General features: G+C 38.3%; 1 protein-coding gene across 1 annotated transcript; it reads left to right on the top strand.

Annotated features, from left to right (window-relative positions):
• The first annotated feature begins 495 nt into the window (after positions 1 to 495).
• SEC22B (SEC22 homolog B, vesicle trafficking protein) lies at positions 496 to 24,750 on the top strand. Its single transcript, XM_045896836.3, has 5 exons — positions 496 to 720; positions 8,607 to 8,716; positions 11,624 to 11,784; positions 14,055 to 14,201; positions 19,505 to 24,750. The coding sequence occupies exons 1-5, from the start codon at positions 646 to 648 to the stop codon at positions 19,657 to 19,659; spliced, it is 648 nt and encodes a 215-aa protein (XP_045752792.1). The 5' UTR covers positions 496 to 645; the 3' UTR covers positions 19,660 to 24,750.
• Positions 24,751 to 25,282: the final 532 nt, after the last annotated feature.

The raw sequence follows: 25,282 nt of genomic DNA on the forward strand, positions 1-25,282 counted from the left end.
GTCATTTTTTCACACATACAATAGATACTTGTTTTTTACTGGAAACTGTTCAAGGATCTGGGGATACAGCATAAACAAACAAGCAAAAACCAACCAAACCAAAAAATCTTAAGCAGACAAAAATCCCTGCCTAGAAATATACGAATATATAAAGTATTATGTATAAAATATATAATACATAAAATAGAAAAATATGAAAACATATAGCTTGATTTTCAGTTTTTTCACATACTTTCCATCTATGTATCCATTAATTCCCACCACCCCTCCCAGCCCTCTCCTCACATTTACAGTATTGGGAACTAGAAAATCCTGTTTTCAGTTTGAATGCCACACCCCTCAAGGCTGAAGGTTTATTCGAAGCTCCCAATCCAGAAAAGTGGGCGGGACCTTGGCAGTTTCCGAAGGTGGAAGGAGAGACCGCGGAACTATTGTTCTGGTAGTTGTGGTTCTCGGTGGGAAGCTAATTCTGAGGACCGGTAGTGGAAGGCTCCAAAGCTAGTTTCCGGCCACCTCAGCGGGAAGCGCAGACGCGAGCAGCTGGCTCTTGGGGAACTAAGAGGTGTGACTGTTGTCGCGGCAGAGGAAGTCAGGAGGACGTCTTCGGCCATCCCGGCCAGTGTTGGGTCCCTGTAGCCTGTGAAGATGGTGTTGCTTACGATGATCGCCCGTGTGGCGGACGGGCTCCCGCTGGCCGCCTCGATGCAGGAGGACGAACAGGTGAGCTCCTAGATCCCCGCGACCCCAAGTCCCTGTCTGAGCTCTGCTGTCAGTACCGGATTTCTTCTTAGAACCCAGGGGGCCCTTGCGACCTCCCATGCACTCTCGACTCCTCTGAATTGCTTTTTCATCCGTTGGCAGTGGAGGGATGACTTGTGAAAAGAGATCCTGACGGAGGAGGTATATTTTTGCCTTACCTGTTTCTCTACGGGAAGACGCTCCGGCGTAGGGGTAGTTTCGGCCGATTGTGATCACCCAGTGTTGTGTCACTCTTAGAGACTTTGTTAAAATTCGGGATTTCTAATTTTCTGCTGCTATTAAGGCTGACTAACAGGTCCTGGGAAAAATCAGCTCCCAAGTTCTTCAGCCTCTTCTACTGTGGCACTTGATCCTTGACCTATCTTGATGACATCTTTTGAAAGTGGGTGAGATAATACTGCCACATATAGACACCTGTTTGAAGTTCACTACAGTACTTTCTTTCAAGGTTATGCCCAGTTCCCACCTCCTCCAATAAACCTTACTAAATTTCTACTGTTGAAATTATAACTCCTGTGTTATATTCCTGTAATGCCTTGTACTTTTATTTTACTATGTTTTTTTGTCTTTCAATAATCTGAATTTCCTAGGAGGCAGTAGGCAGATCTTAGTCATCTTTGTGTTTCTTATAGCTTTTACAGCAGCAGTTTTATGCTAGCATAGGTGCTCAAAAGTGTATTGAATTGATGAAAAAACAACAACAGCCCCAAATATCTTGAAGAGAAGCTGCTTTGTGCCTTAGAATCACAAGGGAAATTTCTGGTGTGAGACAGGTTTCTGGAGCAAGGTTGGGCGGTCTCTGAAGAAGGGAGGCGGAGAATGAAAATTATGTAACTTATTCAAAGTGAACAATTTTCTTTTACTTTCTCATACACCCTAAGTAGTTAAAAACAACAACAACAACAAAACTCAAGGCCTAAAAAAAAGATGAGCTCTAGAAAAAATTCTTTTGCACATATCTCTTAGGCTTTTCATTCATATATTCTTGAAAAAAAAAAAAACCCTTATTAAACTCATCAATTGTGTCAAGCATGGTGATAATACAGGAGGTTAGAGGACACAGTCCCTACTTTCATGGAGCTTACAGTTTAGTGGGAAAGCCAGAAAACTAACGAGCAGTTATAATATAGGACAACTACTATGGAAGAAGAAGGCTCTGTGGCTGCTTTATTTACGGAAAGATAAAGATAAAAGGCCCTTTACTTTACTCTTTTACCTTACAGAAAAGGTATCTAAGTTAGTTTTGGGAGACCAGGAAAAGTCCTTCCCAGAAGAAATGACATCTAAGCTGACAGTATTATCTAGTAATAAGGAAAGCTTCTATTTGGTTATATGCCTTTTTAGGTTTGACTTGGAAATATGTTTATTTTCACACTTAGGAGAATAGTGATACAGATCATGAAGTTGCAGGTCATGCTCAGTGAAATATTTTCTATTCATTGCACAAAACAAAGTCTAATCATTGATATAAACTGTGAAAAATATAGTGTGCCCTTAATTTTCAATTGTGAAATACTTTTCTCCCAGTTTAAGAATTTTCTAGGACCACTCTACAGAAGGAGTGAAATTATTAAAATAAATGCAAGAACATGACTTGACAAGGGAGATAGTGTGGGAAAATTCTCCTTGAAGGATATATATGTAGTTTGGGAAATGGTTTTCCCCAGGGAGAAGTCTGGTCGGTTTATTGCATTGGATTTCAATGTGGGTAAAGAATACAAAGTGAATTTGAAAGTCTATTTAATATTAGTAGTTCTTACTCTCTGTCTTGATACCTTACTGAAAAAATAATTGAGATATTATTGGGTATTTCTTTTTTTTTAATTTTTTAAATTTGAAATTTTTAAAAAAGATTTTATTTATTTATTTATTTGTCAGAGAGAGAGAGAGTGCACAAGCAGGGGGAGCGGCAGGCAGAGGGAGAAGCAGGCTCCCCACTGAGCAGGGAGCCCAGTGTGGGACGCGATCCCAGAACCCTGGGATCATGACCTGAGCCGAAGGCAGACGCTCAACCGACTGAGCCACCCAGGCGTCCTCTTTTATTTATTTTATCTTTTTAAAGATTTTATTTATTAGAGACTGCGTGTGGGTGCACTCGCAAGTGGGGGGAGGGGCAGAAGGAGAGAATCCCAAGCCAACTCCGCATGGGGCTCGGGACTCCATCCCACAACCCCGAGATCACCACCCCAGCCAAAATCAGGAGTCCGTCGCTCAGACTGAGCCATCCAGGCACCCCTATTGTGTGTTTCTTAATTTGATTCCGAATTAGGTGTTGGTCTACCAAGATGGGTTACTTTGTTTAATTGACAAGGAAAAAAATTTTCCACAAAAATATTTTTGTGATGGCAATTCCATAGTTATTTCCTTTAGGGTGCTCACTTCGGCAGCACATATACTAAAATTGGAACCATAGTTATTTCCTTTAGGAATTTGGACTTTGAGGGCGCCTGGGTGGCTCAGATGGTTAAGCGTCTGCCTTCGGCTCAGGTCATGATTTCAGGGTCCTGGGATCGAGTCCCGCATCGGGCTCCCTGCTCCGTGGGGAGCCTGCTTCTCCCTCTGCCCCCCTCTCTCTCTGTCTCTCATGAATGAATAAATAAAATCTTAAATTAAGAAATGGATATTTCAACCAAATAGGTTTTATAGTTAAGTACCTTAATTGTTCAGTCCAAATAATTCAATGTACTTTTTCAATTATTTACACTGATCATAGATCTCATACGTTAGGTGGTTACTAGGTGCTAAACCTGTGCAAACTGCTTTATTACTGGAGATGAACAATTATTCAGATAATACAGTACAGATTAAAATTTAAAAAATGATGTAGGCAGAGTATCTCATGCACTGTTTCCTCTGTGCTCAACTAGAAGTGGTGGTAGAGAGATGAACTTTTCAAACCTAGATTCTGATATTCTATTTCCTTTCTTGTACCTTTCTGGTATGTTTCTTCTTTTTGGATGTTAGCAATTTCTTCATCTACCTTTCTGTTCTACCTCAAAATGAAGGGTGTACTCTTCCATTTGGCCACCAGCTCTGTGGACTTGAAGAAGGTGTTTGATCTAACGAAGTATTCAGCACTGAGCATCAAAAAAGCGGATGGTCTCTTGTACATTTAAACTGCCACACTCTCCTGATGATTGAGGGTTCATTAGTCATCTTACTGTAATTGTTTTTAGAAGAAAATGGTTGGTTCTTGGTGCTTCTGGCCTTTGACCAGCTGAGTTCAACAGGAATTTAAAAATGATATGAGCTTAGCTAAACATTCTTGTAAAGACAAAAGGTGGCATTTGATATAATTAATTGTTCAGCAGTCCTAGGTGATAGCAATAAAAAGTATTATAGTTGTGCGGTAAATATCTACCCTGTACCTTTCATAATATATATGGAACCAAATCCTAAATATGATATTGGATGACCTCAAATTAGTTTCAGGATTTGTCTGGACATTCACATCCAATTCATTATTGGATTGCTAACACATCTTTCCATTATACTGTATACAAGTTTCATCAAGTTTGTTCTGGATGAAGTGGAAAACAGAATGAGGACATCTAATCTGTTTTAGGTAGTCTAGTGACTGTGGGCCCTTCGTGACTTTAATCTTAAAAGCACACTGAGGTTCTGTCTGTACAGCAGTGAATATATTGTTTTGTGAGATCTAGATCAGAGCTGCCACACAGTTTCTTGATCGTTTCCTGTGAATTAGATTTAATATCAAATAGTAAGATCACCCAGAAGGTGGATCTGCTATCACCAAAGCAATTTTAATTGTAGAGGTGGTATAGCATGCTAGATTGCTTGGGTTCAAATTCTTGCCCCTCTCCTTATTGGCCCCTAGTCCTTGGGCACGTTTTACTTCTCATGCAGAAAATGGGCATAATAGTTCTAATCACCTCATAGGGTAGTTGTAAAGATTATTTAAATTATGTAAAGTGTTTAGAACAGTGGTTGGCAGAAAGTGAGTGCTTTCATTTAATTTTATTAATTTGCCTATTTCTGAAAAATCTTTTCTGGTTTCATTTTGCCTTTCTGAAAGTTCACATTAGAACCGTACATATTTGTGGGTACAAATATGCAATAAACAGGAATGGGTAAATGAATAATTTCCCCATTACAAAACTAGTCTGTGCTTATTGTAAAAAATTCAGTAAATATGTATAAACAAAAGAACCAAAATGTTAATGGTGATTATTACCAAAATCCCTACTTAAATTATATCCATTTTAATGTATAACCTTAATCTTTGTGTGTGTGTGTGTGTGTATAAAATTAAATAATGGGTAATACTATAAGACTGTTTACCTATTTTTTTCACTTAGTGTGTAGTGAGTTTGTTCTCATATCGTTAAATATTATACAACATTTTAATGGCTGTGTAGTATTCCAGTATATAAATATACCATATGTTATTTAACCAATTTTCTATCATATTACTGAACATTTGTTTTTTATTTTTATATGCATTTGTAGTTATTTTATTTTATTGTTTTTAAAGAGTTTATTTATTTAAATTTATTTGACAGAGAGAGACACACAAGAGAGGGAACACAAGCAGGGGGAGTGGGAGAGGGAGAAGCAGGCTTCCCGCTGAGCAGGGAGCCCGATGCGGGGCTCGATTCCAGGACCCTGGGATCATGACCTGAGCCAAAGGCAGACGCTTGACTGACTGAGCCACCCAGTCGCCCCTGTAGTTATTTTTTTAACATATGCTGTGTATGTATATTTTCAAAGATACAGAATTGCTGGATACAACAATAATGTAAGATTTTTATAATTTCCAGTACATATTACAAAAATGACTATCAGAAAGATTGTGCCAGCATTGCGTTCTCAGCGATGGTGATGCTAATGGAACCAGTACTGTGAAATGTTGGTTGGCGTGCCATAATCTTTGTGCCATCTCCGTGTGGTGCATTGACAGTCACTGCTTTGTTCGTTATAAATCCCTGAAACTGTAGCATGCTTTTGGACATAGTTTCTTGTAGTCGATACAGTTATTAGTCTCTTCCTCTTAAGTTGCAGTAATGTTTACAGTGCTTCTTATAAAGTCAAAGGATTTTACCAGTCTTTATTTGACAATTTTTTTTTGCTATTTATTTCTTCAACTAGTTCCTTTAAGGTGCTCACCTGCCTTTAGCTGTCAAAAACAGTTTTACTTAACATCTGTGTTTGTGGTTATTTTTTATTATTATTATTTATTTGACAGAGAGAGAGTGTACAAGCAGGGAGAGTGGGAGAGGGAGAAGCAGGCTCCCCACTGAGCAGGGAGCCCGACGTTGGGCTTGATCCCAGGACTCCGGGATCATGACCTGAACCAAAGGCAGACACTTAACTGGCTGAGCCACCCAGGTGCCCCCGGTTGTAGTTATTTTTAAAATACCAATTTCTGAGTTCCACCTCTGAGATACTGATTTAATTGGTTTGGGGTAGGAGGAGATAGGGCTTGATTAGTTTTTGTACAGCACGCAGGTGATTTTAGTGTAAAGCCAAGGTTGAAAAATCATTGATCAATGTTGGTATTATTTCTTGGCACGTTAGTAATATTTCCAGCTTTATTTGCATCCCTTTGTGTCTAATGTTGTGGGGTCAGATCTCTTCCAAATGCCACATATATAATGGCATTGATGAAGCAAACAAATTGGCAAGTACTGTTTAAATTTAGGAATGTAGGATATTGTGCACTAGTTCAAAGCATGTGATAGTATTCACTCTCCTTTACTAGCTGACCAGTCATGAGAAAAAAAAAATATATGCAGTACAGGTTAATATAATAATGCTAATATATATTATAATGTTAATTATTATAAAGTATTGTTAATATATAAACATACACATACATATATACAAATATATGTTAATATAGAACTGTTTCTCAAGTGAAGAATATTATAACAAATCATTGCCATAGGGGCAGTACTAAACAAGATAAATCTACAAATTGATACTTCTAGTGGTGTCTCTCTAACTCTCCTGGTTCACTTCATGCTTATTTACCTTCTTATTCATACTGAAATTTCCAGTTCATCATTTTATTTTATTTTATTTTAGATTTTATTTATTTATTTGAGAGAGGGAGCATGTATGAGAGAGCACAGGAGGGGGCAGAGCATGAGTGGGGGGGGAGAGGCAGACTCCCGGCTGAGCAGGGAGCTGGATGTGGAGCTCGATCCCAGGACCCTGAGATCATGACCTGAGCTGAAGGCAGACGCTTAACCGACTGAGCCACCTAGGTGTCCCTAGTTCATCATTTTAAATATAGCTTAGAATCCAGTACTTGTACATTTATCTGCCACTTTCATAATTTTATCATTGCTCCTTGTTTTTACTCTTAGCTGAGTGGTTCACTATCTAGAATTTTTAGGTTTCACTTTGTATTTTCTAAAAGTTAGACCTCAGATCCAGTCCACAGATCTCTTGAAGGAGAACCTCAAATAAATGAGTTTTTAAGGTAAACATTTAGTTATTAAACATCTATCAAGGAGATGCTGTGTTCTGTTGTTGAATTCAAAATAAATAATTCATGGGCGCCTGGGTGGCTCAGTCGTTAAGCGTCTGCCTTCGGCTCAGGTCATGATCCCAGGGTCCTGGGATTGAGCCCCACATCGGGCTCCCTGCTCAGCAGGAAGCCTGCTTCTTCCTCTCCCACTCCCCCTGCTTGTGTTCCCACTCTCGCTCTCTCTCTCTCTGTCAAATAAATAGATTAAAATCTTTAAAAAAATAATAAATAATCCAAAATAAAATAATTCCTTTCTATCAAATGGCAAAAGTGCCGCTGCCCACCTCCCCCCCCCCCCCGTATGCTGTATGTGGATGCATAAATAATGCATATTTGCTTTCCATTCCGTTCTTTCCCATTTGGATCTAATTGGTGATTGATGTTCTCCTTTTGAGATGACACTGCTATTTTCCTCAGTAGGCTCTTTTCCTTTTTTTTTAATCATTAAACTATTTAGAAATTGTTCAAGAAAATATCATCTGAATATTGTTATTTTCATTTTGTATGCATATGTCCCTTGCTATCCAAACTCAGAAACCAAATAGATTTATTCAGTAAAGAATATTTGACTTTTTAATCTTGGTCCTACTCTTGCTCATTTTTACCCATTTGCATTATAGTGTTCCTGGTAATTTGCAGTTATGGGTGCATACATTTAGTTTTGCTTAAATGTTCAATATTGTAACACTTTGTGGAAGATTTTGCTTGATATTCCAGGATAAAAATGAGATTCATCAGTCTTTTGTTCCCAGGGTTTTCCCCTGAGTATAGAACATGTTGTGCAGTTATGTGCCAGTAAGTGTGCAAGTGAAATGAGTTAGGAGGAGACCACTGACCTAATGGTGGAAAGAACACCAGATTAAAAGTTAAGAGTGCCTTAAAGGCAGTTAAGAAATACGATTTGCTTCTTAGCAAATAATGTGATTTTCTTGAACAACTAGGGGTTTGGTCTTCCTTTTTGCTCTAAAAGTAGACCATTTTTCTTTTCTTTTCTTTTTTTTTTAAAGATTTTATTTTATTTATTTGACAGAGAGAGAGAGACAGACAGCTAGAGAGGGAACACAAGCAGGCGGAGTGGGAGAGGGAGAAGCAGGCTCCTGGCCGAGCAGGGAGCCCGATGCAGGGCTCGATCCCAGGACCCTGGGATCATGACCTGAGCCAAAGGCAGACACTTAACGACTGAGCCACCCAGGCACCCCAGTAGACCATTTTTCTTTTGTTAAAATGAATCTTACTAATCTTTAATGAAAGACCATATTTACATAGTGTCCTCATAGTATGATGCTGCTCATTAATTGTTAAGGCGTTTTTTGTGTGTAGAAAATTCTTAAATGAAGGTGTCTTCTTTCAGTCTGGCCGGGATCTTCAACAGTACCAGAGTCAGGCTAAGCAACTCTTTCGCAAGTTGAATGAACAGTCCCCTACTAGATGTACTTTGGAAGCTGGTGCCATGACTTTCCAGTGAGTATAATCCTATTTTTTTGTGGTCATTTAAGTATGAGATACAGTAGATATAAGTAACACCTGATAAGAATGGTAACAGTTTTTTAAAAAGTAAAGAAAATTTTAAAAATATAGTCTTTTCATGGAAGCAACTTCCTGGCTCCAGTTCTGTAAAACAGAAATCTTGGTTTGTTTATTCAATTTGCATACAATAAATTAACTTGTTATCCCGTGTCTAATAAATGCTGTACCTATCATGCAATAATAGATAAATTTTTGCTTTAGGAGCTTCTTAGAGCCAGATATATGTAGATTAGTACTCTTGCTCAAACACTTACTAACAACAACACAACCTTGAACAACTCACATACTTCTCTAGGCCTCCGTTACCTCTATAAAATAGGGAAAATGGTCATAGTTTTGTGAGGGTAATTTAAGAGCATCTCAATCAGTGGTTATAGACAATGCATATAGCCGAGAGAGGGATCAAAAGGACTTTATTGGATTTCAAATTTTCTACAAATAATTGGTTATTAAATGTTTAATACATGTCAAGTTTGAGGGTGATAAAAATAGGAAGGATTAAAAAAAAAGAGGACAAAAAGATCAAAGGAAAATAAAATAGGATTAGCTAAATAATCCTTGCTATTTTAGGAACTCAAAGGCTAAGATAATATAGACCTGGGAGGGACTTGCTGTGTTTAACTTGAAAGGGGGAAAAAAAGATCTCCACCCATCAGAAATAAACAATTATACAAAACCAAAATCAAAACAAAACCCTGGTTTATTGGTTAAGAAAGTAGTGGATATTAAGTTTTATTTTTTTTTATTTTTTTTAATTTTTAAATTTTATTTATTTATTTATTTTTTGGTGGGCAGCAAAGCAAGGTTTACTGAGTGATAGTAAAGTTCATTGAATGATAGAGTATGAAGCTCCCAAAGAAGGAGGGGACCCCAAAGGTTTGCCTGGATATTAAGTTTTATAGGTATTAATTTGTGTAGTATATGAAATATCTTCTATAAATCCAATTTTCAACATAAAAAAATATCAGCACCTAATTATATATAGTATCTTTATCTCTACCATGGATTAGGAACAAAAAACCTAGGCAAGTTCTAATGGAATTGCAAAGAAATTTTTTTCTTCTGTATGGTTCCTTTAAGAACTTTATAATCTCTTCTCATCCATTATTTCCATCTAAGAGCTATTTATTAAAGATTATTCTTTGCCAGACCATATGTTAAGTTCTGCCTTTGATGTCCATAGCTTTTTTTTTTTTTTTTAAAGATTTTATTTATTTGAGAGAGAGAGAATGAGAGAGAGCACATGAGAGGGGGGAGGGTCAGAGGGAGAAGCAGACTCCCTGCCGAGCAGGGAGCCTGATGCGGAACTCGATCCAGGGACTCCAGGATCATGACCTGAGCCGAAGGCAGTCACTTAACCAACTGAGCCACCCAGGCACCCAATGTCCATAGCTTTTATGAGCTTATTTTATTAGCAGAGAGAAACATATATGCAGACAACTAAACTATGATACCTTAGGGCAAGAAATGCTGTAATTTGGTTATAAATGAAATGCTTTGGGACTAGAGAAAAGGAAGTAATAAATTCCCATTTGTAGGGAGTAAGTTTGAGGAAAGGGGATAGAGAGGAAGAATACAGAGAAATTTCATGGAAAAAATTATAGTAGAATCGAGCATAGGAAAATGAACAAGGTTTCTCCAGGTACATAAAAGAGTATTACAATTAGAAATATATATATATATATATATATATAAGCAGAAATCCGGGAGGCTGTAAAAGAACCTGTTTGGAGAATAGCATGATGGAATACAGCCTACACCTGTTTTGGAGCCATAAGTATTATATCAAAGAGTATGATTTTATTTTATAAGTATTCGGGAACCCTGAGAGTTTTTAAGCAGGGTAATATGATCATATTTACTCTTTAGGAATAAAACTGGTAGTTTAGAAGATGGTCTAGATTGAAGGCAAGGAAAGCAGTTGATTCAGATGCCCAAGCAAGAGATAGGACAACAGTATCATCATCATCATCATTATTATCATCATTTTAAGGGGCCTGAGAGATCATATGGTATATTGTAAACTCCTCTGTGAAGTCCTAGGATGCATTAGGAGCCACATAGTAAGGGGTATATATAATACTTTGTGCCCTTATACTCCTACTTAAACTAATGGCCTTCTGAATTTGTTTGATGTACATATTGGTCTTCTGAATATAATTATTGCTGAAATAAAGAGTACTGTGGCTAAAAAGAAATCACTGAGTAACCTAACCTCTTTCCAAGACATCTCAGACAGGTAGTCATATAGCTCCTTCCAGAGTGCCAGGGAGCTAAGAGGAAGTTAGTTCTGTTATTGGATAGTTTCTGATACTGGATAGTTGATACAGAGTTCTATCCTGGGAATTAGGGGATATTATTTGTCCTAAGGTCATTATCTGTATCCAGTAAACATTGTGGCATTAACTTCCAACTTCTAAGTATCCACAAAAATTTCCATTCCACTGTGCTTCTTGTAACTGGAAGGAATTTAAATATGTGTATACTCGTTTCCATACATAATCAAAAGGTGGATGGAGTCACAACTCTGAGTTTTCAAGAAAAAGTCCTCGGTATTAAGATATTTTAGCTGAATTATATAATAAACAAACAATTATAATAAACATGTTTAAATATTCCTTTTGGAATATAATTCTAATAATGGGATGGTGTTTGCTTTCTGATTCTAAGGATTTATGGTTTGAAATTGATTTTCTGATTTAGCTAGCCTCAAAGGACTTAGGCTAGAATATTTTCAAAAGTTTGTAAGGCACTGAGAGTCTGTTTCAGGTTGTTGGGTGTATTGTTATTCTACAGACAACTTTTTCTTGTTTTTTTGTTGTTGTTTTTTTGTCTCTCCAGCTACATTATTGAGCAGGGAGTTTGTTACTTGGTTTTGTGTGAAGCTGCCTTCCCTAAGAAACTGGCTTTTGCCTACCTAGAAGATTTGCACTCAGAGTTTGATGAACAGCATGGGAAGAAGGTGCCCACTGTGTCTAGGCCCTATTCCTTTATTGAGTTTGGTAAGTTTTTGCTCTTCATCTCTATATCAAGAGAGCAAACAATATGGAGAAGCTGTTTGTTACATTGATAATAATTTTGACACATTTTTATTTGATGTTTACTTACTGAAGTTTTGAATTCTGTCTTTTCCATTCCATCTCTTTTTTTTTTTTTTTTAAAGATTTTATTTATTTATATGAGAGAGAGCGAGCACATGAGAGGGGGGAGGGTCAGAGGGAGAAGCAGACTCCCTGCCGAGCAGGGGAGCAGGGAGCCCGACGCAGGACTCGATCCAGGGACTCCAGGATCATGACCTGAGCCGAAGGCAGTCGCTTAACCAACTGAGCCACCCAGGCGCCCTCCATTCCATCTCTTTTTGTCCTTCTGAGTGAATGAGACTTCTCATAAGTAATTTCCCTGGTCTTTTGATCTTTTTCTTAGAACTTGTTGCCTTTTGCCCTTTTTGTGATTTGGTTTGAACCCAGTAAGGTTCATTTTCTGTAGATCAGAATTTGGAAATCAGAAAGAAGGTATTTTGTTTCTTTCAGATCCTCTAGTTAAAAAAAAAAAATACTGGAAGAGGTATGATATTGGGGAGAGATAACATTTATTACATGCAGAAATAGTATGGGTGTCCATGTATAGTAATTACAGAAAGCTTCATCACCAGTAAAGTATCTGATGGCAGTAAATCAAAGGAAATGTCTTGAGTACCCTAATTAGAGGAAGTGAGAATAAGTATGATTAGATTACATTACTGATGGGGCGCCCGGGTGGCTCAGTCGTTAAGCGGCTGCCTTCGGCTCAGGTTGTGGTCCCAGGGTCCTGGGATCGAGCCCCGCATCAGGCTCCAGTCTCCCTGCTTGGCGGAGAGCCTGCTTCTCCCTCTCTCTGCTGCTCTGCCTACTTGTGCTCTCTTTCTCTGTGTTAAACAAATAGATAGAAATCTTTTAAGAAAAAAAAAAAAAAAGATTACATTACTGATATTTTTAGTTAAAAAAGAAATTGGTTTTACTGTTTCCGAATTTCTGAAGTGTTTCCAGTTTGCTAAATGGTCATCTTACTCTTAAAAATAAAGAAAATTTAGCAAAACACTCCAGTGTTTCATAACTACAAACTCTCTAAGTGCTAATTTTTATAATGTCTGGTTTTCAAATTTTGTTTTTGAAGATAATAAAGGTCCAGTAAACCCAAGAAAAAAAGAATACTGTATCAAGATCACACAGGAAATATTTGGTACACTCAGATTAGCTTAAAGGATTATATACAAAGATGAATGGGTTATAGGTGAACCACAAAGTACAGTAACCTGAGATCAGTAACACAGTAATTATTTTCATCCCTAGGCCTGAAGGGATAAGAGAAAGGAGCACTTTCTGGAACTGCAAAGGAGAAAATTTATAGAGAAAGCCAACTTGAGAGGAGCAGTAACTTCTAGTTGGAGGGATACTGCCAGGCCAGGGTGACTTCTCAGGGAGAGGTTGGGAATAAATACCCTAACGTCACTATCTGCTTTCATGCCTTACTCTTGGGGTTCCCTCATTGGCTGAACCTAACTGGAAGCTCCAGGGCAAGGAGCTCACGATGTAGTCCATGCGGGTCAGCTTCCTGAGGCAAAAAGCGTGGTGCAGAAAGGTAGAGAGGAGGTCTAAAAAGGCAAATGAGAGGTATCCACCACATATAACTTAAGATTTTTGCCAAAAGTTGAAAATATAATTTTTAATAATAAGTCATTCTTTTTACAGTTTTGAGAAATACAGACATGGGCTAACCATGAATAAGACTGCAGTTTTATAGTGGGATTTTGCTTTACCTGAAGTTTAAGAACAGAGTGAAATTAGGAATGTATGTTAAAATATTTTAAGACAATGTTTTTACCCCTTTTGATGCTAGAATAACTCTTGCCGTGTTAACTTGTAGTGATGCTAGATTGTTGCCAGGATTCTTTTCAGGGAGTGTAAAGAATTAAGTAGTGAAACCCTAAGGATCCTCGGAACATGTTTTGAAAATCTCTGCTTTCAGGAAAGGCTTATTACAGTGGGTCTTAATTTCTCTAAGGACCCTGAGAGCAGAGACTTCTCATTTGAAGGTATGCAGAGGACATTTCTCTTGAATGGTCATCTATCTACATTTTACAAATGAAGAAATCAAAACTCAAATTTTGATGCTCACTCAAGAGCTTGCTTAGCCATGGACAATTGCCGATCCAGGACTAAACTCAGAACTTCCTATTCCCTACAGTACTTTGATGGACAAAGTTGTTCATGGTCATTTTTCTTCATTATTCTAGACACCTACATTCAGAAAACCAAGAAGCTCTACATTGACAGCCGTGCTCGGAGAAACCTAGGCTCCATCAACACTGAATTGCAAGATGTGCAGAGGATCATGGTGGCCAATATCGAAGAAGTGTTACAACGGGGAGAAGCACTCTCAGGTATGTAAAGAATTAAGAGTCCTATATAGGCAAGGATAGCTTATTTTGGGATACTTTTTTTTTTTGCTGTCAGATTCTGTCTAGCACTGTTAAGAATTCACCTCTTAGAGATAGATTACATTACAAAACTTCCAATATGTTTTTCTTCCTAGCATGATTAGTTTTTGTTGAGTTGGAACGGTGTGAAGGTCTCATTCCATATCAGAAGCAATTACTGCTTCCAAGATATTTACAATGTTAAGTAAATATTTACAGAAACACATAAGGGAAATGAAAAGAAGAATGAGAGGAAACTGTCAAAGATTTATTGTAGTGGTTTCCTGACTAGCCACTTTGGGAGACTTTATTGCTGCCAGATCAAATGTCATAAAATGCCATTTTTATCAAGGCATTCCTCTGCTGAAAAACTTTAAAAATCTGTGACTACAAGATAAGATCTAGTCTGGTCTCAACTTTTCATTCTTACTGCATGTTTGTAATGTGTAAGGCATTGTGTTCTCTGTAATGGAAGATAAGGAAATTGCAAACTTCTTTCATGCTCTCTAGTTCACAAACGTTCTGCCTCAGCCAGGTCAGCTTCCTCACCATCTCGGACCTGTTCTTTAAGATCCAGATAAGAACTACCTCTCCCAAGAAGCCTTCCCTGATTCTAATAGCCCACATCACATTAATCTGTTTTGTCTTTTAAACTGTTAAGACACTTAGCTATGTAATGGTTTTTTAAGCACATAATGGGTGTGTGTGCATGTGTGTGTATGTATACTTACCTAATTTGCCTTAAAGTATATATATTTACCTAATGTTTAAATATTACCTAAGTGTTTAACGTACTCTTTAAATGTAGTATTTATGTATTTCATATTTATTTCATATACTTGCTTTATTTCTCTCACAGTAATGATTACAGATAGATGCCTTAATGAGTATTTCATGAACTCAACCTTGTGACATTATTCATGAGTAAATGGGTTTTCCTTCATTATGAACTGCAGATTGTAACCTTTATGTTAGTAGTCATCAGTTGTTCCAGCAAATAGCTTCACACTCTTTAAACATCAAATTTTGGATGAGTGAGTCTATAAATTTTCATCATAACAGCCTTACTGTTTCTACCTGGGATAAAATAGACCAGAACAGGAATTTTTCTTAAATCTAAAATGTATATCTGGTCAGTTTATCAAAAGTGTTAAAGGATTCTCTTCTAGTGCTGTGCTGATTGGAAAAGAAGACAGTTGACCTTTGAACAGCGTGGGGGTCAGGGGCTCCACATGTAACTTTTGACTTCCCAAAAACTTAACTACTAATAGCCAACTGTTGATTGGAAGCCCTACCCTTAATGTAAACAATCAATTAACATGCTATTTTGTATGTTACACATATTATATACTGTATTCTTACAGTAAAGTAAGTTAGAGAAAAGAAAATGTTTTTAAAATCATAAGGAAGAAAAAATAAATCTACGGTATTCTGTAAAAAAAAAATCTGTGTATAAGCAGAATGAGCACAGTTCAAACCCATGTTGTTTAAGAGTCACCTGTACTTTTCTAATCATAATAACTTCATCTAATTGGGAAGATAAGAAACAAGGTCATTGTCACAGAGTACTTTATAGATAGTATAAGGGAACAGACATCAATTGAACACTTTGTGTTAGGCAATATGGTAGGGGGACTTTTTTTTTTTATTTTCTTAAAAGAGTTTATTTATTTGTCAGAGACAGAGAGAGAGCACAAGCGGGGGGGAGCGGCAGGGAGAACAGGCAGAGGGAGAAGCAGGTTCCCTGCTGAGCAGGGAGCCCAGTGCGGGACTCCATCCCAGGACCTGGGGTCATGACCTGAGCTGGAGGCAGACGCTTAACTGACTGAGCCACCTAGGCATCCCATGGGACTTTATTTTTTTTAAGATTTTATTTATTTATTTGAGAGAGAAAGAGAGCGTGGGGGAGGGGCAGCTGGAGAGGGAGAGAGAGAATCTCAAGCAGACTCCACGCTGAGCACAGAGCCTGACGTGAGGCTCCATCACACGACCCTGAGATCATAACCTGAGCCAAAATCAAGAGTCAGATGCTTAACCCACTGAGCCACCCCAGCACCCCAGGGGGACTTTATATATATCTTATTTATGCTTTAGAGTAATCCCTTGTGAATTGGGTGGTATCAAACAAGTTTTACAGATAAAGAAGCAGACTCAGAAAAGTTAGGTAGCTTGCTTTTAGTCACACTGCTAGTGCCTGGCAGAATTCATTGGTCTCTGCAGGTCCTTGTCCATCTTCAGTGTGTGATAGTTTTAAATGGATATATAAACAATAAGAGCTGTAAAATGTAGCAGGAAATAGATAATGTGAAGTGAACAGGGAAGATTTCTTGAATTTTGATAGATCAGGAAGAAGTGAAGAGTGGTATTTTAAGAGGGAGGAAGAAAAAGCGTATCTGAACAGAGCATATCTGAAGGATAGTGAAAAGATCAGCCTACCTCAAAAAATGTTTTCTTCTTCTTTAAGCTTCTTCATAATAAGAAGCCATCTTTTATGCCTTCTTTCTCTTTCTAGTTTTTTTAAAGATTTATTTGTTTATTTGAAAGAGGGAGAGAGAGGGCACGTGATGGGGAGGGGCAGAGGGAGAGAGGGAAAGGGAGTCTCCAGTGGACTCTGCGCTGAGTGCAGAGCCTGCTGCGGGGCTTGATCCCAGGACCCTGAGATCACGACCTTAGCTGAGACCAAGAGTTGGTCACCCAAACAGCTGTGCCACCCAGGTGCCCCTCTAATTTTTTTTTTTTAATATTTTATTTATTTATTTGACAGAGAGAGACACAGCAAGAGAGGGAACACAAGCAGTGGGTGTGGGAGAGGGAGAAGCAGGCTTCCTGCTGAGCAGGGAGCCTGATGCGGGACTCAATCCCAGGACCCTGGGATCATGACCTGAGCCGAAGGCAGACGCTTAACGACTGAGCCACCCAGCCTCCCCCTCTAATTTTTTTTTTTTAAGATTTATTTATTTTAGAGAGAGAGAGAGTGAGCAGGGAGGAGGGGCAGAGGGAGAGGGAGAGACTTTTTTTTTTTTTTTAAAGATTTTATTTATTTGACAGAGAGAGACACAGCAAGAGAGGGAACACAAGCAGGGGGAGTGGTCGAGGGAGAAGCAGGCTTCCTGCGGAGCAGGGGGCCCGATGTGGGGCTTGATCCCAGGACCCTGGGATCATGACCTGAGCTGAAGGCAGATGCTTAACGACTGAGCCACCCAGGCGCCTGGGGAACGAGAGTCTTAAGCAGACCCCCCCACTGAGCATGGAGCCCAACGTGGGGCTTGATCTCACGACCTGAGTCGAACCAAGAGTTGGACCCCTAACCACCTGTACCACCCAGGCACCCCTCTCTAATTTTTAGTTTTAGAGCTAGTCTGCCTTGCATTTAAGACCTAAGAGTAGTTCCCAGTGGGTTCTTTCAGCAATATGAAATTGCGCCCGTTTTTACTGCCTAAAATAGCTGTTTCTTTTAAGCCATGGGTTTTGTTGTTTCATTCAGAGGTGTCACCCTACAAGACTGTAAGTTCCCCAAATAGAGGGGTTGTGTATGTTGTCATCATCATTGTATCTTTTGGCACTTTGCATGGTGCTTATAACATAAATATTTGCTCAGTGACTTCTAGTAGTGGCTTTGTCTTTACGATATCATGTGTTTCCAAATGTTCCTGTGTAAAGGAATTCTCTTAACTATTGCTTATTTCGTATGACCTAATATTTGTTCTGCTGCCCAGTTAGTCTCAGCAGATTTAGATTTCATTTAGCAATTTTTTTTTTTTTTATCACTGACTATTACCAGACTCTGTTCTGGGCACTGGGGATATAGCAATAGACATTGGTTAAAAAGTTCTATCCAGTGGAGTGTCCATTTTAGTAGACTGGCTGGAAAGATTCGTCACAGCATTGTCATGGTTATTTCTCATCTCCTAACTTTTCTTATGTGACTAAGTGTTTTTCTTACAGGACAAATTGGTAATTTAGAAGCGGCTGTCATTCTTTTGTCGTTAAGTAATACCACATTTCTCAATCAACTCAGTCTCTATTAAGCAACTCCAAATATTCCAAAAGTATTCCCTAAGGAAGAACAAATTCATATTTCAAAACAGTGTTTTTCAAAAATTTAAAGAAGTAAAGTGATCAAAATTCATTTATGTCACACTGAGAATTTGTTTTTATTATTAAATTATGTCATGTATTTTAGTCCGGTCTAGCTTGTGTCTCTCTGGTTGCTTCTCTAAGTGCTCAGTTAACAGTTATAGAAGGCAGCGACATTACAGATGCCTTTTAGAAAAACAAAACTTTGCTTGGGGCGCCTGGGTGGCTCAGTTGGTTAAGCGACTGCCTTCGGCTCAGGTCATGATCCTGGAGTCCCTGGATCGAGTCCCGCATCGGGCTCCCTGCTCAGCGGGGAGTCTGCTTCTCCCTCTGACCCTCCCCCCTCTCATGTGCTCTCTCTCAAATAAATAAAAATCTTTAAAAAAAAAAGAAAAACAAAACTTTGCAAAAGATTCTAAAAAGGTTAATTTAGTAGGTATTGGTGGTTTTCCAGCACCTGTGATTATATTTTAGTTACAAGACAACTTTCCTATGTCTGTTGAAATATAATTTCTGGTAGCATCATAATGGTTTTTACCATGTGGAGAATCTTGGGAATTCGGTAGCAGTCACCATTAAGATATAGCTCAATACTCAGTTTCTGACTCATTGAATTTTCCGGTTACCTGAGTCTTATCTTGCATGGATAATCATTTTTCAAGATATGAGAGAATATGATTTAGACCATTAAAAGATGATGACGATTATTATCACCTAGCATTTCTCAGAGGCTTATCATATGCAAGGATTGTGTTCACTTTACAGGCATTCTCATGTACCTGTAATCCTGTGATACAGTTAGTGTTATTATCCTCATTTTATAGATGATGAAACTGGGTCTTAGTAGAGAGACTAAGTGAATTGACCAATGTCACATGGCTGGTGCAGCTGAGATTAAAATTTACAAAGACTCTGAGACCAGAGCCAGCACTCTTAACCACCTCACGGTACAGCCTCAAGAATTTGAACATAATTTAGTCTGGTAACTTTAAAATGCAGTGTAGATTTTATAGTGCATCAGGATCATGGGTTAATCAGTGTATGCACCCTAACCCTTAAAATAAAAATGATAATTTAAGCTTCATGGTTGTTTGGTATGGTCCCACTCATTTGCGTTATTTTTATGCTTAATACATTAGACAGAATACTTCAGGGACTAATTACTGTTTTCCTTTTTTCCTCTTTGACAGCATTGGATTCAAAGGCTAACAATCTGTCCAGTCTGTCCAAGAAATACCGCCAGGACGCGAAGTACTTGAACATGCGTTCCACTTACGCCAAACTTGCAGCGGTTGCTGTGTTTTTCATCATGTTAATAGTGTATGTGCGATTCTGGTGGCTGTGAAGTAGTGAATCCAGTCACTGGCAAGGGTGAACCTAGAGCTCGGCAGGTGTATGTTTTCAGGAAACTGAGCTCACAGAGATGTGTATTAGAGTTCCAAGTGGAACTTCTGCTTCTAAAGACCTTGCAAGGAAAGACATATCCTGAAAATGAAATGTTACACCTCATTTGATGAAGCTTACGCCTTTGTAGAAAGTCTCTTTTGGGGGCAGAGGCTTTCTCTGGGTGCTGAGCTGTATACGTTAGGGAACAGTAGATTGTTTTATTTTGTTTTTTCCCTCCCAGTGTTTTTACATTTTTAAAACAGCACTGAGTGGGGCATTTCCTTTCTCTAATGGAGCCATCAGTGAGATCTGGCTTAGCCAACCTGTGCTAGCAACAGTCTGAAATTGCTTCAGAGAAGGCAGCCCGTTGGGAAGTTTTTTCACTCTAGTCAACATTCCTTTTGTTGGTGACATTTGTGCTTTTCAGTTTTTGATGGCCTTGTAAACAAGACTCCACTATGTGAAGGTTAATTGCTGTGCTGTAAAGATGTTGTCTGTTGGCCCCTGTAGGAAGTTGACCTTTGTTGTTTTCATTTTATGATATTTTGCTTATTGCACAACTGCTTTAGGGTTAAATGAATTATATTAAGATGCCTTGAAATTATATTATAGCACTCCTTGATTAAGAAGCTAAAGTGTTTTCTGTCATTTTCTCCTTAAAAGACTTAAATTTAGTTTGGGACATTCTTAATTTTATCTTTCAGCATCCAGTTTGTATTAATAGAAGAGTAAGTATAGCATACAGATAGCCAGAGTCCCCTGACTTAATGGGAAGAAAGGCCCAGCCCATCACTACAGCTTTGTCCTGCCCCTTCTTACTTTCTCCACTGTAGTTTTGCCCACTCTCTTTTCCTCCTGCTGAAATTGTAAAACTTCTCTGCACCCAGTAGTTTCATGTCCATAAGCATCCTCTCAGGATATTCTTGAATTTCAAAATGGAAAATGTTTAGCTGTGTAGTTAGATTTAAATTTTTACAGAGCAACTACTCAAACTACTAAATACATTTATCTGAATAAGTCTCTGAGAACACCTTGTACCTGCTTCAGTTTATGTAAATTCTCTGAGAATGTTCTAGAGTTAGATAACTCATTTAAGTGGCTTCTATTAACAAATAAAAGTACCTGTGATTTTTCCCTTTTTTGCTCAGGGATGATGGGGATTTCCTTTTACCTTCTGAGGTAGAATTTTTTAAATGGGGAGACTAGACCTCTTAAATATTATCACAAGGAACTACAATATAAACTAGAATTTACACATACTGCAAATATTTCTTTAAGTCCTATAGGAAAATGAGCCAGCTTCTTACTTCTTAACGTCTTTGGAGAGAACTTTAACTAGTAAACAATTTTATAACTAAGGGATCATCAAAGGTACTGTCCTGATTCCTGATAGAGAAAAAAAATCCTATTTCCTAATAACAAAGCAAGGAGAAGTGGCTTATTTTGTTCCTGATAAATTACAGAACTAGAATAAATTTTTTTTCTTTCCATTTTGGACCTAAGTCTGCCAATTGGAGTATGTGCATGAAATATGAAGTTACTTTTTATAGAGAATAAGTGCTTTTAAGTCCCTAAAAGGCTTGTCCCTAGAGTAATGATATTGGTAATAAAAGCCTGAAAGTCTGAAAACCTTAGTGGTACCATAACATTTGGTTCTTCTATAGGAGTGGAGAGTGGCAGCTCGTTGTTGAGAGTTGCATGCAGCAACCAAGTGGCCAGCAATGAAATAAATACTTCTAGAATGTTCCCTTCAGTGTGAAGTTTTATTATCTAGTTATCTTATGTGCACATAGTTTTCTGGGTACATTTCTACCAAACTCATTGGGTTAATTAAAAAATGAGAACGGGGGCAGAATGATGAAGAAAGGAATGAGAAAGTGGTTTAATGTTACGACGGTAGAAAAATGAGAGAACAAGACTGTTGTGATGTGGCTCCCACTTCCGCTCTTCATTGGAGGTAGTGGGAGGATCCGAGCAGATGAAAAGTATCCGCAGCCAACCAGGCATCTAAAATAGAATGTGATAAATACTGTCTAATGTTATTGGGGGCACATTAAGAAAGGACACCTAATTTACTTTGGGAAGGAATGTGGTAAGAGAAGGGGTTTGTTTTTTGAAAATCATTTTGCTTAACTTTAAGTGAATCAGATGTAGAAAAATGTTGAATTAACATTGAGATCAAGTGAAAACGTAAAGGACCAAATAAACTAAGATGAATAAAAAACAAGGATGAAAAAGAGCAAACAAGAACTCAAGAGCCAAAAATATTAAAAAGGTACAAAGGGAGAAATGACAGAGAAGTAAATTTTTTAAGGAGAGTAATAAAATGGAAAATGTTTAGCTGTGTAGTTAGATTTAAATTTTTACAGAGCAACTACTCAAACTACTAAATACATTTATCTGAATTTAATCACTCAGTTCTAGTTAAGTTTATTTCAAGTGCTGAACCTGAATCCATATTTTAGATTAGATTTTATTTTTTTTTTCCTTTTTTTCTATGTCCTTTTGCCTTTTTCTCTGCCTCCCCATTGTTTCCCCTCACTTCTTTATCCTTTTCCATTTTAGTTCATTTCCCTAGGTGCTGTTTTTGCTCAGGAGTTAATGTAAGACTACGACTTTACTTCTGTAATCGAGAACTTCAGAATCAACTTATATTCACTCTGTTTTTAGATCTTAGTTTATTTTACCTTTTAGTGATTTTATAATACACAGTATTGTCTTACCAGTTAATACAGCTATGCCTCTGCTTTGAGATACCCCTTTATAAAAAACCTCAAACATTTCAAGAATTCAAGAACAAGCTCCTCTAGTTTGTCTCCTGTATTTAGGGCTTCAACTATCATTGTATTACTGGTAACTCCAAAAATACCTGTCTGTCCTCAAACTTGAGGTCCAGGCCCCAACTTTTTTGCTGCTTATTGGGTATCTGTATTTGAATAGCCCATAAATTCTTCAGTGCATTTGAATAGCCCATAAATTCTTCAGTGCATCTAAAACATTACTTCCATTACTCTCAAAGTAAAACCTGACCTCTGCTTCCTACTGTAGTTCTAATTTTTAGACCTCACCTGCCACCCCTACAAGTCATGAATCGCATTTGTCTCTTCTGTTTTCTCCTTTCACCTCTCCACTGTTAACCAAAATCTAGTTCTCATAACCGCCGAAATATTTCTCATCTATGACTTTCTTTCCTTTTGGCCTTAGATTCAAACTCTCATTAGCTTTAATTGGGCTCTTGCAGTGGACTCCTTACTACTTAATACACGTCCCTCTTTAACTCAGTACTACCATGTTAATACCAGAAATTTTCTTAAAGAGCTCATCGTACCCCCATTTCCTTTGGTAATACCACCAGTTTACTTTCATAGTCTGGCCCCACTGTATCATTCCAGACTCTCTTGCCATTCCCCATCACCTCTTGTTTCAGTCCCAGTGAATTTATCTAGCCTTCTCTAAACAGTCAAGCACTTTATCTTTGCCCCGGCTCATTCATGCCTTCTCCCCAGACTTTGTGTGTGTGTGTGTGTGTGTGTACCTTACCTATCCTTTTCACTTTCAGTCTACTAAAGTTCTGCTCATCTTTCAAAGACCCAGCTCTGTAGTCTCCTTTGTAGATCCTTCCTAACATTTTCACATCCTCCCTCCCACCAACCTGGGAGAAGCTATGGATTCATCCTCTCAGAGCAACTTGTTCATATTTCTAGTGTAGAACCTACAAACTTAAAATACAGTGTGCTCTTGTCTCCGCTGTATACTTCGTGAGGTCCCTGAGGGAGATACCAGTTGTTGTTCATGTGTATTTAAATCCTTGGCACTTGATGCAACGGCAGACATGGAGGTACTAGGCAAATATTTGCAGAATGACTAACTGACCTAAAAAATTTATGCACAAGTTTTCTGGAAATGGGCTGCTCTGTTAAGTCACGGATATACACATATTTTGAATGAAAGGAGAAAGCCAAAGTAGGATAAAGTAGTGTCGGCTTAATAAGGGATGGAAAGAGGAGCTCCTGGGTGGCTCAGTCAGTTAGGTCATGATCTCAGTGTTGTGATATCAAGCCCCGCAACGAGCCCCGCATCTTACTCGGCGATAGGTGTGGAGCCCGCTTGAGATTCTCTCCCTCTCCGTCTGCCCCGCCCCCCCCCCCCCCAAATAAGGGATGGGAAGGGGAAAAGGCAAATGAAAAAGAAAGGAGCAACAGGAAGATTCTAGCAATATATGGTGAACACATTGGAGAAAAGGAGGAGAGATAATTCGGCAAATGAAATTGATTCTTTAGGGCAGAAACAATTGGAAGGTAAGGTGAAGAGGGAGAAGAAATGAAGATGTGGAGACAAATTTGACTTGAAGAGAAAGTACAAAAGTCAAATAGACTGGCAGATCTCAGTCTGGAAATGTTTTCAGTTGGCCACAGGCATCATGCTTGTATGTTGTGTGAATATTATTAAGTGAGCTTTTTCATGTCACTTAACCCCTTGCCAAATTGTCATCTGAAAAAGTGACTCCAAGATAAATACCTTGACCACCATGCCATATAAAGTAAGACGTATTTTACCACGCTAGAGTTAAGAAACTGGTTTGGGGCGCCTGGGTCACTCGGTCAGTTAAGTGTCCAACTCTTGATTTCAGCTCAGGTTATGATCTTGGTCGTGAGACTGAGCCCCGTGTGGGCCTCTGCGCTCAGTGCGAAGCCTGCGATTCTCTCCCTCTGCCCCTCCCCCCACTTGCGTGTGCTCTCTAAATAAATAAATAAATAAATAAATAAATAAAATCTTAAAAATAACCTTAAAAAAAGAAACTGGTTTAAGGCTTAGTTGTGACCAACTGATTGCAGTTTGCGAACTTCTCCTAGTGATTCCCTTGCAAGTAGTGTGGGTAGGCAGTGAGGTTTGTTGGGCTGGGCATGCAGAGGCAGATAGTAAGACCTATAAAAGTAAGGACTGAAGAGCATATTTATTTGTATGCCTTTTGTTTGGCCATTTACATTAATATGGAAAGCATGTTATTTGCACACTTAGAACTTTAGAATAAAAGTACTTTGACTCTGAAGCTGGTTTTTCTTGATTGTTTTCATCTTTTTTTTTTCATCTTTACATTTTCTTTCATCTTTCTCAAAACTCAGTTTTCCCCTATAGCAGAGTTGGGACCTACCATTATAAAAATAATTATTTATGTATTTATTTTTTGAAGATTTTATTTTATTTGAGACAGAGAGAGAGAGCACAAGAGGGGGTAGGGTGAGAAGGAGAAGCAGATTCCCTGCCGAGCAGGAAGCCTGATGTGGGGCTCGATCCCAGGACTCTGGATCATGACCTGAGCTGAAGGCAGTCACTTAACCAGCTGAGCCACCCAGGTGCCCCTATAAAAAAATTTTTAAAAAAAGTCTGCTTGCTAAAGATTCTTAAAAAAAAAAAAAATGCTAAGGACTTTTGAGCAAAAGTTTAAGACGTTCTGCTATAGCCTATCGGCTTGCTTGTGGGGTTTACGTAGATACGTTTGTTGTTGTGGCTACAGTAACAGTGTAGAATTATATACAGAACAGTATATTTATTTTCATCAGTTAGGTAAACAATGTAGTGTA

The sequence above is a fragment of the Mirounga angustirostris genome, unplaced genomic scaffold, assembly GCF_029215605.1.
Source record: "Mirounga angustirostris isolate CCGP_5_RB_7025 unplaced genomic scaffold, mMirAng1.0.hap1 SCAF_4, whole genome shotgun sequence".
Taxonomy (NCBI): domain Eukaryota; kingdom Metazoa; phylum Chordata; class Mammalia; order Carnivora; family Phocidae; genus Mirounga; species Mirounga angustirostris.